Genomic DNA, 15,018 nt, shown 5'->3' with positions numbered 1-15,018 from the left:
TTATCTCTAGATGGGAGTTTATAAATAAAAAAAATGTTAAAACCTTCTCATTCTTTACAGTTTATTTGCCATTTACTGGAGGCTCAAATAAAAAAAAAATCAAATGTAAAAAGGACAAGTGTCCTGTTAGGTTCTAGTGTATATGAGGTCTTTGATATGTTTGAGTCTTCAGTGATCATGGAGGTCAAGGATGGGCAGACAATGCCTCATTATTTTCTTGATGTAAATCACAGTCTCAATGAAAGGCATTTTGTTCTCTCTCTACTTTTTTTTTTTATAGATGTATTCTATGTTTTATTCCTATGGATTCTGTGTTGTACAGATTATGATTTCCTGTGCAGCTTTGTCTCAATAGGACCTGCTGGTATTGTTTCGGCTAGCTCCATGGTTATCATGCTGCTTTCCCCCACTCTATTCTCCTTTCACTTGATTTGTAGTTTCTCTTGATTTGTAGATGATGAAAGCCATGAATAAATCTAATGAGCACGTCCTGGCTGGAGGCACATGCTTCAATCAGAAGGCTGACTCTCACCTGGTGTGTGTGCAGAACGATGACGGCAATTACCAGACGCAAGCCATCAGTATCCACAAGCAACCGCGTAAAGGTGAGGACAGTTGTGTCTGTCTCGTGTGGATACTGAAGATAAATAGCCTCTAGTAATTGTAGAATTGGTGATTAATGTATACTAAAATATTGAAAGTTTTAAAGAGATTTACCACTTTCATCTAAAGTTAAAACCTTTGACTTGTGCCTTGTTGCAATCTGGGTGGTTCTTCTTGCTCTGGGCCCACTTTCAGTCAGTTGTTTTCCAGATTTATTAAGCTGCCTCCAGGTTACTGCAGCTTTTGTAACCACTTGCCCTCCCGTATTCAGTTACTGTTCAGAAATACATTGCTTTTGTTGGGGTTTTAAATTGGAGCAACCTCAATCCTAAAGACATTTGAGCAACGCTGAGATTTAATTCAGCCTGTGCGATGCTGTTTTGCAGTCAGGCCATGTTCACATATGTGCGGCCATGGTTCCTAGCATGGGGTCCGTTGCTTCCCTGTTCATTAGTTCAGGTGCGAATCAGTCCGAATTCTTGCCGGACTTCGCACCTGAACCGGACCCAAAGACGCACAGGACCCTTTTGAAATTCAGACCGTGGCCATCCCGGACCTGTGTAAACCGGCTCTATTGTGAGCCAGGCACACTCGCATTTCATGCAATTTACACATATGTGAACCCAGCCTCAAATAATTGGTGACGGAATTCAGAGTAGGGAGAGCCCAGTAGAATGCACTAGAAGTGCAGATTGTGTCTTTTTTTTTTTTTTTTAAGCTGATATTCATCTAAACAGCTAGTTTATATCTAAATATAGTTAAAGTTTGAATAGGTTTAGCTTCCAAAGTAGTTATTTGTTAAGTCTATAAATACAGGCATCCCTGCTAGAAAGCATAGAGAGTTTGAATACTTTTTTATTTTTTTTAAACTGAGCTTAAAGGGATTGTAAAGTCAGAAGGTTTTTTTTTTATATATCTTAATGCATTCTGTGCATTAAGATAAAAAAAACCTTCTGTGTGCAGCAGCCCCTCTAATGCTTACCTGAGCCCCATCTCGATCCAGCGATGTTCATGACTGTCTCAGCCGTCCAGGACTCCCCTCCTCATTAGCTAAGACACAGCAGCGGCGCCATAGGCTCCAGCTGCTGTCAGCCAATCAGGTGAGTGTGGGGGCAGGGCCGAAATACAGCTCAGTGTCTGAATGGATACATGGATGTGATTCGGCTCAGGTGCCACCATAGCAAGCCACTTGCTGTGGGGGCACTCAAATGGAGAGAGGGACCTGAGAAGAGGAGGATCCAGGCTGCCCTGGGCAAAACCAACTGCACAGAGCAGGTAGAGTATAACATGTTGTTTATTTAATAAATAAATAATGAGACTTTACAATCACTTTAAAGCATTGTACACTTCCAAATGCTTTTGGTGTTTTAACCTAGGTAATCGTGATTAGTGTAGTTTATATTCCCTTAGCCATTTTTTTTTGCCTTACTTCATAATGACGAAATCACATGTTGGGGTCATAGTTTGCAGTGTCATAGTCAATTGATTCCCCAATGTCGATACATTATTCCAACTAGCTTTTCTCTATTCACTAAACAGGAAACGTTTGGTTCACAATTCATGCCTCACCTTTACAACTGTGGGAGTGCTAATTATGTTGAAAAGGTGATCTTTATTTTAATGTGGAAGTAAACCTAATACTTATTTCTCTTACGTCCTCCGACAGTCGCTGCCATCTTCATATTCGTCACAATGGGGTATTAGACTTTGCTCCGTAGGAGTAGCTAGGCAACAGAATATGTCAGTATTAAAGCTTTTAACATATCCCCACCCCAGGGGGTGGTCCCCTCAGTCTATACCCTCCTGCTTCCTGTTTCCTGCTTCAGTTTCAATGTCTAGCTTGTCAGGAGTAGCTGGATGTCTCTATGCTGGGGCATTTTGTCTCAGCCTTCTCTCTTTTTTGATTTTATTTGAGTTTTTTTCTCTCTTTCTTTATTTAGCTGTTATTTTTACCAGCAATAGTTAGATCTTCGGATGAAGAGGATAATGCGGGCTGCGTCTCGGGCTGACTCCCCTGGTCGCAGGTTGTGGGTCAGTGGCTTCTCAGCCCGCCATCGAGCGTTCAGTCAGGTACCGCTCCTGAGTTTTCTGAACGACCCATCCCTGTTCCGTGCAGGGATGCTAGGGTGAGGTGGCTACCTCACTGGACGCTGTGCGGTTTCTCAACCCACCTTCTGCTGCGTCCTGGATGCGACTCTCCCTTTCTCATGTACAGCGGCTTGTTCGCCTGTGCGGGTCCCCCACGCCATGTAAGAGGTAAGTGTATTCATGTGGGGACCTGTCTGTCTGGGGGGTGTCAGTCTGGGACTGTGTTACCTTGCCCTGTGTTCACACTATTGATGTTTCCCTATCTCTCACACTGCATGCTGTGGGCTGCAAGGAGGGGGGGCTGTGCTGCACTTCTGTGTCAGACTGAGTGTGTGAACGGCTGTGTGCTGTGGAACTTGATGCTATCATGTTTGGGGCACATTACTGCGCCGCTGCGGCGGTCCACCATGTTCTTTATAACTATGTGGTGTATTTTTATTCCACCTTCATGAGGTGGGGGAGCGGCGGTTTCGGCGCCAAACGGCGCCATTTTGGCTGTACTCGCTCCGTCCGCATGGTACACATGCATGGCGGCCATTTTCTTGTAGCCTCCCATAGGCTTTAATGGAGCGCCCTGAATATCAGCAATTCCTTTTCTACAGGAGCACCGATCTGGCCAGCAGCAGCAGCGGTCTCTTCAGGTTTTTTCCCTCTATTCTCTGTATCCTTGCCTGAGTATAACTTCTCCCTGTGGGGGTCCCTGGTGTGGGTGTGCTTGTGTGGCGGTGGGCTACGTTCGCAGCGCCTTATTTAAAGGGGCGGTCACCCATTTTATTTTACTCATTTTGGGGCATGGATTCTCAGGAAAGCAAATTTCCTGTCACATTGGTGGGAAGCCAGGGGACTGCGGTTTTCCCCCTCGGGGGGGGGATTTGGCTGCGATTGTGGCTAGCCTTGCGACTCAGGTGCAATTGCTGATGGCTGCTCAATCCTCAAAAAGGCCCAGAGTTTTCAATTTCCTCTGATTCAGAGGGTGTTGGTGATGGGGCTGCTGTTGCTGGGGTCTCCTTGTCGGGGTCCCGTTCCTCCCTGGACCTTGTAGGGTCAGAAATGGAGGCTGAGGTTGAGGGGGTTGATATTTCTCCCCCTGGCTCGTCTGAAGAGCTTGCACTCATGGATGAATTGGTTGCTTCTATCAAGCAAACACTGCGTTTACAGGATGAACCTTGTCCTCCTGCTGCCTTGGCGGCTTATGGGACGCAGAAAAGACGCAAAACATCGCAGGTATTTCCCTGCACTGATGATTTTCAATGCGCTGTAAAGGAACATTGGCGTAATATACGCAAGCCTTTTGCTATACCAAGTAGGTTTAAGCTGCGCTATCCTTTTACGCCCGCTACTGATGAGCGTTGGTGTGTCCCACCTCCGGTGGATCACGCGATAGCGGTTCTGAATAAGCCCACTGCGATTCCTGCTGAGGATATCCCGGTGTTCCGGGATGCCACGGACAAACGGACGGAGTCCCTTGCCCGTCATGCCTATTCTATTATGGGTTCTATGCTGAAAGCTTTATTTGCTTCACTTATGGCGGCCCGGGCTGTCGCGAGCTGGACGCAGGTGCTTAATCGCGTCCTGGTGGCTGATTCTGCCCTCCAGGCGACTTTGGATATGGTGGATCAAATCCACCAGGGTGTCATGTATTTGTGTGATGCGGACCTGGATATGGTTCCGTTGGCTGCACGTGTACATGGTGTGGCGGTATTGTCTCGCCGTTTTGGTTTGGTTGAAGTGTTGGTCGGTGGACCAATCTTCGCGTAAGACCTTGGCTAATCTGCCCTATGATGGTTCTCGCCTTTTTTGGTGAGTCCCTAGATACGTTAATTAGGGGGATCGCGGGTGGTAAGAGCACGCTCTTACCCTAATCCCACAAGGCTAAGACGGCTCCTGGTAAGAAGCCGTGGACTGGTAAGCAAAAGTCCGGCCAGTCCGGTTCAGCGGCCCACAACAGTGCGGCCTGAAGGGGCGCCCTCACCCGACTCTGGGGTGGGGGGACGCTTGCTCGGTTTCCTTCAGCCATGGCTGTCCCGGGTTCGGGACAGGTGGGTTCAGGAAATCGTTTGATCTGGCTACGAGATCGAGTTTCTCTATAGGCCGGAGCGCAGATTTTTTCCCTCAAATCTTCTACTGTCCCCGGAGCGTTTGCGGGATCTGCATCTAGCGGTGCAGGACCTGAGGGCTCAGGGAGTGTTGGTCCCGGTGCCTCATCGGGACAGGTTTCGGGGGTTCTATTCCAATCTGTTCACCGTGCCCGGGAGGCGGGCAAGGTACGTCCGATTCTGGACTTAAAGGCGCTGAACCGCTTTGTGCGGGTGCGCAAGTTCCGCATGGAATCTCTGCGGTCGGTGGTGGCTGCCCTGGTTCCGGGGGAGTTCATGGCTTCCATCGACTTGAAGGATGCGTATCTTCACATCCCGAATTTCGAGGGTCACCAGAGGTACCTTCGATTCGCCATAGCGGAGGATCACTACCAATTTGTGGCGTTGCCCTTTGGTCTCGCCTCGGCTCCACGAGTGTTCACCAAGGTGCGGGCACCGGTTTTGGCTTTGTTGAGAGCCCAGGGCGTCTCTGTCCTAGGGTATCTGGACGATATTCTGGTTCGGTCTGATTCCCTTCGCCCAGTTTCACACGCGGGGTCTCCAAGCGGAGATCCTGTCCAGGTGGGACGGGCGACCGCGATCTCTGGATCCGGATTTCATTGGGCCATCGCACCAGAAGGGTTCTTCTGTGGTGGCTCCTGTCCCCGCCGGTGTCAGGGGGCAAGTCTTTTCGTCCTCTCTCATGGACGGTGGTCACCACGGATGCCAGCCTGTCGGGCTGGGGTGGTGTTCTGGGCGTTCTGTCTGCCCAGGGAACTTGGTCGGAGGGGGAATCCTCCCTTCCGGTCAGCATTCTGGAATTGTGTGCGATGATTCTCTGCCTTCAACGTTGGCCGGACAGGCTGCAGGGCTGTCCGGTTCGGGTGCAGACGGACATTGCCACGGCGGTGGCTTACGTCATTCGCCAAGGGGACACCAAGAGGGCCCGGGTGGCTCGGGAAGTGGCCGACACGCATGTCCCGGCGATATCGGCGGTTCACATTCCAGGGGTTGGAGAACTGGCGGGCGGATTATCTGATGCCGCCAGTCCCTGGACCAGGGGGAATGGCCCCTCCGTCCGGGTGTTCTCCAGATGTTGTGCGCGACGTGCGGTCTTCCGGAGGTGGACCTGTTCGTGTCTCGTCTGTACAGCAAGGTGTACAGGTTCGTGGCAAGGCCACGCGATCCTCGGGCAGACGCGTCAGACGCGTTGGTAGCTCCGTGGCATCAGTACCGACTGATGTATGCGTTTTCACCGTTTCAATTGCTGCCCAGGTTCCTTCGCAGGTTGGTCTCGGAACCAAAACACGGTGATTCTTGTGACACCGGACTGGCCTCGCCGGTCCTGGTACGCAGACCTCGTGCATTTGGCGGTCGACGCCCCGTGGCGTCTGCCTCTTCGGGAAGATCTCCGGTCTCAAGGGCTGATATTTCATCCTGCCTTGCAGTCGCTGGCCTTGCCGGCCTGGCTGTTGAAACTGAGGCCATGAGGGATAGGGGTCTCTCCCCTGAGGTCATTCACACTTTGATCGACGCAAGGAATTTTTCCTCGGGGTAGGTCTTTTACCGTATTTCGGAGGCCTATTTTGCCTGGTGTGAGTTCAGGGGGTCTTCACCTCGCCCGTGGTCGGTGTCTGGGGTGTTGTCCTTCCTTCGAAAGGGTGTTGACAGCGTTTGGCGCTGGCTATGATCAAGGGTCAGGTGTCTGCGATGGCCGTTCTTTTTTCAACGTCCTATGGCATCTATCTCCTTGATTGGCACTTTTGTTCGGGGGAATCTGGTCCCTCCTAGGAGGGTGCCTCTGCCTCCTTGGGACTGGAATCTTGTTCTGTCCGTGTTACAACATGGTTCTTTTTTGAACGGATCGGGTAGATCTCGTTGTCTATGTTGTCCTAGAAGGTCACCTTTTTTGGTGGCGATCAATTCGGCTCGCAGAGTGTCGGAGCTGGCAGCCTGTCCTGCCATTGTCCGTATCTGGTCAATCACTTGGTTAAGGTGGTCTTGCGACCTAACCCTTCTTTTTTTCCGAAGAGGGTTTCGGAATTTCACCTCAATGAGGACATTGTCTTGCCTTCGCCTTGCGCGAAGTCTAAACATTCGGAGGAGGTGGTGTTGCACTCCTTGGATGCTGTTCATGGCGATTAGGGTTTACCTAAAATCGTCTGAATCTTTTCACAAGTCGGATTCTTTGTTTGTCCTTGCGTGGCGGCGTCGGCTTCTGCCGTCGCCAATTGGTTCAGACAGGCCGTTGAACAGGCCTATGCTTTGCGGGGAAAAGTTTCCCTTATGCCTGTGAGGGCGCACTCTACCAGATCTCTGAGTACGTCTTGGGCCTGTCGTCATGGGGCTTCTGTGGCCCAGGTGTGTAGGGCGGCGACTTGGTCGACCGTGCACACCTTCACACTGTTCCACAGAGTGGATGTTCAAGCATCGGCAGATGCTTCCTTTGGCCGCAAGGTTCTTAGTGCGGCGGTCCGTTAGGGTCCCTGGTTTTGGTCCTTTGGGCTGTTTGGGATTTCTTTGTATCCCTGGGTTATTTGTTTTTTTCCTGGGTTATTGCTCCCGTTGAGCAAATTTTTTTCTCGTGTTGCCCAGCTGGTTTCCTTCCTTTGGTAAGGTTCCTTTCTTGATGTGGAGACTGCGTTGCCTTTAGGCGCGGCTGCGTTTCCCACCCCTCATGTTTGCACTGCTTTGGGACGTCCCCATTGTGACGAATATGAAGATGGCGGCGAATGTCGGAGGACGTAAGAGAAAACGGAATTTTTGTAAAATCTTACCTGTAAAATTCCTTTCTCTGAGTCCTCCGACAGTCGCCGCCCCCGCCCCTCTTTTGGGGTTTAGGTACTCTACTGCTATTCCACTGAAACTGAAGCAGGAAACAGGAAGCAGGAGGGTATAGACTGAGGGGACCACCCCCTGGGGTGGGGATATGTTAAAAGCTTTAATACTGACATATTCTGTTGCCTAGCTACTCCTACGGAGCAAAGTCTAATACCCCATTGTGACGAATATGAAGATGGCGGCGACTGTCGGAGGACTCAGAGAAAGGAATTTTACAGGTAAGATTTTACAAAAATTCCGTTATTCTCCTCTACAATCATTAATTAAAGCAGAGTTTAGCCTTATCTCTCAAAATGAAAAAAATCCAGTTTTTCTACCTTTATTTTGCAGTATTCAGTGCTGTCACATGACTTCAATCCCTCTCCCTTCTGAGTCTAAGAGCAGCAAGTGGGTGTGGTTACTGAAAGCTAGTGACATCACTTTCAGTGTTCCTGTGTAGCCAGTGAGCATATACAGGATGGGAGCAGCTTATCATAAGTTCCTGCCCAGTGTTCTCTCATCAGTAAGGATGCATTCTACATCCTAAGGCCTCTTTCACACGGCCGCTCCGTTTTTTTTTTTTGTCCGCTGCAGCACTTTTTTTTTTTTTTTTACGGACACGTATGACACTTGTGTCATCCGGTCCGTATGTCCGCATATCATCCCATCTGTTTGCGGATGATATACGGACATAATGTTAGTCTATGGGGATTGCGGATGTCCGATTTTGCTTCCTTTTCGTTTTTTTAACGGAGGAAAAATAGGGTTCTGTTCCGTTCCAAAAAACGGAACAGAACTGAAAGAACACAAATCAGATGTCAGTGGATGGTCATCCGCTGACATCCGCAATCCTATTGACAAGCATTATGTCCGTATATCACCCGCAAACGGATGGGGTGATATACGGACATACGGAGCGGCCGTGTGAAAGAGCCCTAATTCATGAGAAAATGAAGATATAGAAAAAGACCCATTCACACAGGACACAGGGGGGCTAGGAGGTGCAGTGCACATATACAGTATAGTTGTGTAGGGTTTTGAATCAAGATTACCATAGGAAAAGAGAGCTGGACGCGGAGGGGACTGTCAGTTTAGCTGGAAGTGCTCTGTTGTCTCAGCTCACAGCCTACAATGATCACTATACATTAACGACGCATTATCCAACATTGTAGTGTTATTGCAGCACATTACAAGCCGAGAACTCCACATGATCCAACATTATAGTGTGAGTGCAATGCATGACACGCAGAGAACTCCCCATGATCCAACAGTATAGTGTTATTGCAACGCTTGACAAGCAGAGAACAATGTGTGTGCAGTGTATGTGTCATGTGTTGGTGTATACAGTGCAGTGTGTGTGTCATGTGTTGGTGTATACAGTGCATTGTGTGTGTCATGTGTTGGTGTATACATTGCAGTGTGTGTGTCATGTGCTTGTGTATACAGTGCATTGTGTGTGTCATGTGTTGGTGTATACAGTGCAGTGTGTGTCATGTGTTTGTGTATACAGTGCATTGTGTGTGTCATGTGTTTGTGTATACACTGCATTGTGTGTGTCATGTGTAGGTGTATACAGTGCAGTGTGTGTGTCATGTGTAGGTGTATACAGTGCAGTGTGTGTGTCATGTGTAGGTGTATACAGTGCAGTGTGTGTGTCATGTGTTGTATACAGTGCACTGTGTGTCATGTGTTGTATACAGTGCACTGTGTGTCATGTGTTGGTGTATACAGTGCAGTGTGTGTCATGTGTTGGTGTATACAGTGCAGTGTGTGTCATGTGTTGGTGTATACAGTGCACTGCGTGTCATGTGTTGGTGTATACATTGCAGTGTGTGTGTGTGTGTGTGTGTCATGTGTAGGTGTATACAGTGCAGTGTGCCATTACTAGTGTAAGTTAAAAAAAGAATAAATAAAACGCAATAACTTTTCCGCAAACCATACCAATATACACTTATTGGGATTTTTTTACCAAAAATATGTAGCAGAATACATATTGGCCTAAATTAGATTTTTACATTTTTTTTATTGGGAATAATTTATAGCAGAAAGTAAAAAATATTGTTTATTTTTTTTCAGAATTGTCGCTCCTTTTTTCTTTACAGTATAGCGAAAAAAAAAAATATATATATATATATATATATATATATATATATATATATATATATATATATATGCGGAGGTGATCAAATACCACCAAAAGAAAGCTCTATTTGTAGGGGAAAAAAAGGACATTCTATTTAATTTGGGTACAACGTTGCACGGCTGTGCAATTGTCAGTTAAAATAACGCAGTGCCGTATCGCAAAAAATTACCTGGTCATTAAGGTGGTAAAACCTTCGGGTCTTTAAGTGGTTAAATGATAGTTTGTCTGTGTCCCTTCCTGTAATTGAATAACAAAGAGGCAACACACAGGTGAGGTCATCTTTGCTCTGTCCTGCAAACATGCTTCAATCATTGACGGATATTCTTGTGTAAAGCTGTAGAACGTTGATTGGTTCAGGGTGCTGCTGCTCCCTCTGTGTGTGATTGCTGGTGTGCAAAGGGTTTTAGGTCACTGATTGTAGGACAGATTGAGGTATTTATACCAGACCTTTTTCAAAAAATATGTCCTGTGTTTTTTAATTGCTACACAATTGGATTAACCTCCTTAGCGGTATTCCTGAGTGTGGCTCCGGGTGGAATTTTAGTGCCATTAACGGTAACCCCCAGCCACACTCTGGGTACCGCCAGGGAGCATCGCTGGATCCTGGTAGAGGTTACCTACCTTGTCCCTCGGGATCCCGCGATGTGTCCCTGCAGCATGTGGCGGCCGGATCTTCTGCCCGATGCTGTGAGCCCCGGCTTCAGTCTCCTGGAGGGGGTAGGAACCGGCGGCAAATTAAAACACACTGATATATTGTAATCCTATTGGATTACATTACAAAATAAAATAAATTGACATTAGTTTGCCCCCCAGTGCCCTTTCCTGCAGTTTTACTGTACTTTTTATATGTGTGTGTGTGTGTGTATATATATATATATATATATATATATATATATATATATATATATATATATATATATATATATATATATGAGAGAGAGAGAGATAGATGTATATAAATAAGGTAATCAATACTGCGCTTATGGGTATAAATGAGTAATCCTAAATGCTGCTGTTCAAAAAATACTAGTATTTTTATAGCAAAATAAATACACGTATATATGTATACATACATATATATATGTATGTGTGTGTATACATATATAGATACATATAGATATACGTGTATTTATTTTGCTATAAAAATACTAGTATTTTTTGAACAGCAGCATTTAGGATTATTTATTTATACCCATAAGCGCAGTATTTATTACCATATATGTATGTGTATATATATATATATATATATATATATATATACTTTAACTTATTTATAGTTACTTATTATATTATAATTTATGATTTTTTGTTTCAAACTTTATCATACCCGAGATGTTATAGTTGGTTTGGGCTGCTCGTCCTTAAGAATTACTAGCAAAATAATGGTACCGCTTTCAGCACCTATAATCAGAAAAAATCATACTGCCAGGGAGGTTAAATGTTTTTTTTCTCCTATCTGAAGTTCGGCTTAGAGTAGAAACCCCCTGGATAATATAAAGGCACTTATTTGGTAGCCATCTGTCATTTACTGTACATGCATACATGCTTTCAGTAGTTGAATTCCTATTCCCATGCATACTGCACCCACTTGGAAAACTATTTCTCCCCCAAGCTTGTAATAATCTTCTGACTTCTTCTGTGTTGCTTCAGTGACTGGTGCCAGTTTCTTTGTCTTCAGTGGAGCTCTGAAGCCTTCATCTGGATTCCTAGCCAAGTCCAGTATTGTAGAAGGTAAGTGCTTTCAATGTGATAATGAAACATGTGACTAAAATACTTTATAGTGTGTACATTTCCACCAAAAGCCAGATTCCTGAATTTTCCCCCCCGCCAAGATAAATAGAAAGCAATAGAAGTGCTGGATGCCTTACATTTCTGGACAATAATGTTGTCCAAGACTCCTTCCTGTGACAGTTATACAGTCAAAAGTTTAGGCATTTTGCATGTGATCCCTGTTAAAAAAAAAAACAAAAAAAAACATGCCTTTAGAAAATATTTTAATCTCTAGATATTGGATCACATGACCAGCACAGAAGAGAGCCTTGAACTGCATTCTTTTTTTTTTTTAAGAAAGGTAATAGGCTCCTTTGATACAGTATATGTTTTTAAACAGGGAACTTTGCAAAGCCTAGTCTTGTAGTTGGTATTTTGCATTCATAGTGACATTACTTATGGGGGTAAGGAGGTGGGGTGTGATAAGAGAAATTTAAGATTGGCAAATTCATTAGAAGTCCAATAATCCTTTTTGATTCAGTGTGATGTATCAAATTAGGTATACGATGATTTATTCCGTTCTGTCGTTTCTAGCTGCAGTGCAATCACCATCAACATTTGGGAACAGAATGCATTCCTACGAAAGTATTCTCTATTTTGGAACAAGGTTGTTGATTTTTAGACCCAGTGCTGCAAATCTCCAACTGTCCATTCCTTAATACTGCTTGGTTGGTCATTAACTGCTTGCCGACCGCATCATGAGGATGTATGGCAGCAAAGCGGCTCTCCTGCGCTGGATTATGTACCCAGTACATGATCCGGCAATTCTGGGTAGGGGCCACTTGCGGGTGTGATTTGTCACAGCAGAAGCCGAGCGTCGGAAAACGCACAGAACGGAGCACTGCCTGTGTAAACAAGGCAGAGCTTCGTTCTGATGGGGGAAGGGTGGATTTTTTTTTTGGAAATCCATCACTTTCCTAGGTGAAAGCACCAAACACAGAATACACAAACACTGGCTAGGCACACATTTAACCTTTTGATCGCCCTAGCTTTTTAACCCTTTTCCGGCCAGTGTCATTAGTACAGTGACAGTGCATATTTTTACCACTGATCACCAAATTAGTGTCACTGGTTCCCACAAAGTGTCCGTTCGTGTCAGAATGTCCGTCGCAATATCGCAGTCCCGCTATAAGTCAGTGATCGCCACCAATACTAGTATAAAAAAGAAAAAAATTCCAGTATATATCTGATAGTTTGTAGACGCTATAACTTTTGTGCAAACCAACCTTTATACGCTTACTGGGGTTTTTTTAACCAAAAATATGTAGCAAAATACATATTGGCCTAAATTTATGAAGACATTTTGTTGGTCTTTTTTTTGTTTATAGTGCAAAAAATAAGAACCACAGTGGTGATCAAATACCAAAAGCAAACAAGCTCTATTTGTGGGAACAAAATGACATACATTTTATTTGTGTACAGCGTTGCATGACGTTCAGTTAAAGTAACTAAATGCCATATCGCAAAAAATTTTCCTGGTCCTGAAGGGGGGTAAATCTTCCGGAGGTCAAGTGGTTAAACCAATTTTTTTTTTTTTTCTTGTTTCACTCTATGTAAAAGACTGTTTGGTCTCCATGTCTAAAGCTGTATCCACATAACCTGTGCACCTTTTTTATATGTTAATATTCATTGAGCTAAAGGACACTGCTCACTTTGAATGGCCCTTTATTAAGCCTCAATGCAATAAAAAAAAATGTAACTGCACTATTTTAGGCCAGTGCAGTACACCTCAGGTTATAGTGCATTTACACCTGTAGGTTGTTGTACATTGAAGCTGGAGGCGCATACTGTATGTGCATTGGATTATCATTCAGAATAAATCTATCAGTCAGGATAGAAAACCAAACCTTATTATTGTTTTTCCCTGATGGCTTCTCCTGGCACACCATTGCCTTCCTCTGAGCCCCTGTGTAAATCTCCTAGGTTAGCAGAGCTGACCTCGCAATTTTATGTAGTGTTTGGAAGATTTACTGTCCACTAATTTCTGTGTTCCTCTCTGCTGCTTTACAGGTAGACTGAGGCGGTGAGATGATTGCATGCATAGAAATGCTCAATATTGGGGGAAATTTGAGTCAGGGTGGAATCTTACACTTTATACATGCTGGGGTGCGCAGCTATGTTCTCTTTATGATGTATACCAACTGGCCAAAGGTTTGTGGATATCTGACCATATGACCTATTTGAGCTTGTCGTATGTCAAATTTCAATATACATATGGGCAATAATATGGAGCTGCTCCCCCATAAATATACGGGCATTAATAGGGAGATGCTATACACATATGGGCATTAATATGGAGATACTCCCCCAGACATATATGGGCATTAATATGGAAATGCTCCCCCAGACATATATGGGCATTAATATGGAGATGCTCCCCCATAAATATACAGACATTAATATGGAGATGCTCCCCCATAAATATACAGGCATTAATATGGAGATGCTCCCCCATACATATATGGGCATTAATATGGAGATACTCCCCCTTACATATATGGGCATTAATATGGAGATACTCCCCCTTACATATATGGGCACTAATATGGAGATACCCCTACCTTAAATATATGGGCATTAATATGGAGATACCCCCCCTTACATATATACGGGCATTAATATGGAAATGCTCCCCCATACATATACAAGCATTAATAAAGAGATGCTCCCCTATACATATACAGGCATTAATATGAAGATCCTTTCCCATACATACTGTATACAGGCATTAATATGGAGATGCTCCCCCATAAATATACAGGCATTAATATGGAGATGCTCCCCCATTAATATATACAGGCATTAATATGGAGATGCTCCCCCATACACATATGGGTATTAATATGGAGATACTCCCCCTTACATATATGGGCATTATTATGGAGATGCTTCCCCGTAAATATATGGGCATTAACATGGAGATGCTCCCCCATACATATATGGACATTAATATGGAAATCCTCCCCCATACATACACAGGCATTAATAAAGAGATGCTCCCCTATACATATACGGGCTTTAATATGAAGAGCCTTTCCCATACATACTGTATACAGGCATTAATATGGAGATCATCTTCCATACGTATACAGGCATTAATATGCAGATGCTCCCCCTCCCCTGCCTCTCTTTTTTTGGCTTTAACAGCCTGTTGTGTTCTGGGAAGGCTATCTACAAGATTATGGAGTGTGTATGTTAGCATTTGGATCTCTTCAGCCAAAAGAGCAATTCCGAGGTAAAGTCTTAATTTTGGAAAAGAAGACCTGGCTAGCAGTCGTCATTCAATTTCTTCCCAAGGCTGTCAAGTGGGGTTGAGGTCAGGGCTTTGTGCAGGTCACTCGAGCGCCTCAATGCCAAACTTATCAAACAATGTCTTTTATGGATATGGCTTTTTGCACAGGGGCACAGTTATGCTGTTACAGAAAATGACTTTTACCACAAGATTGGAAATGTACACTTGTTTTAGCTCTGCCGGAGTGCCAACTATAAGGTGGCAAAGGTTTATGTTAAAAGATTATT

The 15,018-nt window shown here is 44.9% G+C and overlaps 1 protein-coding gene across 1 annotated transcript in view; it reads left to right on the top strand.

The window, feature by feature from the left end:
* ZFYVE9 (zinc finger FYVE-type containing 9) overlaps positions 1–15,018 on the top strand; it is a 176,434-nt gene that overhangs the window by 142,890 nt on the left and 18,526 nt on the right. Inside the window, exons 13-14 of the mRNA XM_082264974.1 lie at positions 455–605; positions 11,380–11,460. Of these exons, the coding sequence (XP_082121100.1) occupies positions 455–605; positions 11,380–11,460 (232 nt within the window). The remainder of the gene's footprint in view (positions 1–454; positions 606–11,379; positions 11,461–15,018) is intronic.

The sequence above is a fragment of the Pelophylax lessonae genome (assembly GCF_965119305.1).
Source record: "Pelophylax lessonae genome assembly, chromosome: 8".
Classification (NCBI taxonomy): domain Eukaryota; kingdom Metazoa; phylum Chordata; class Amphibia; order Anura; family Ranidae; genus Pelophylax; species Pelophylax lessonae.
The sequence above is the reverse complement of the archived record's forward strand: the minus strand, read 5'-3'. Positions and strand labels throughout refer to the sequence as shown.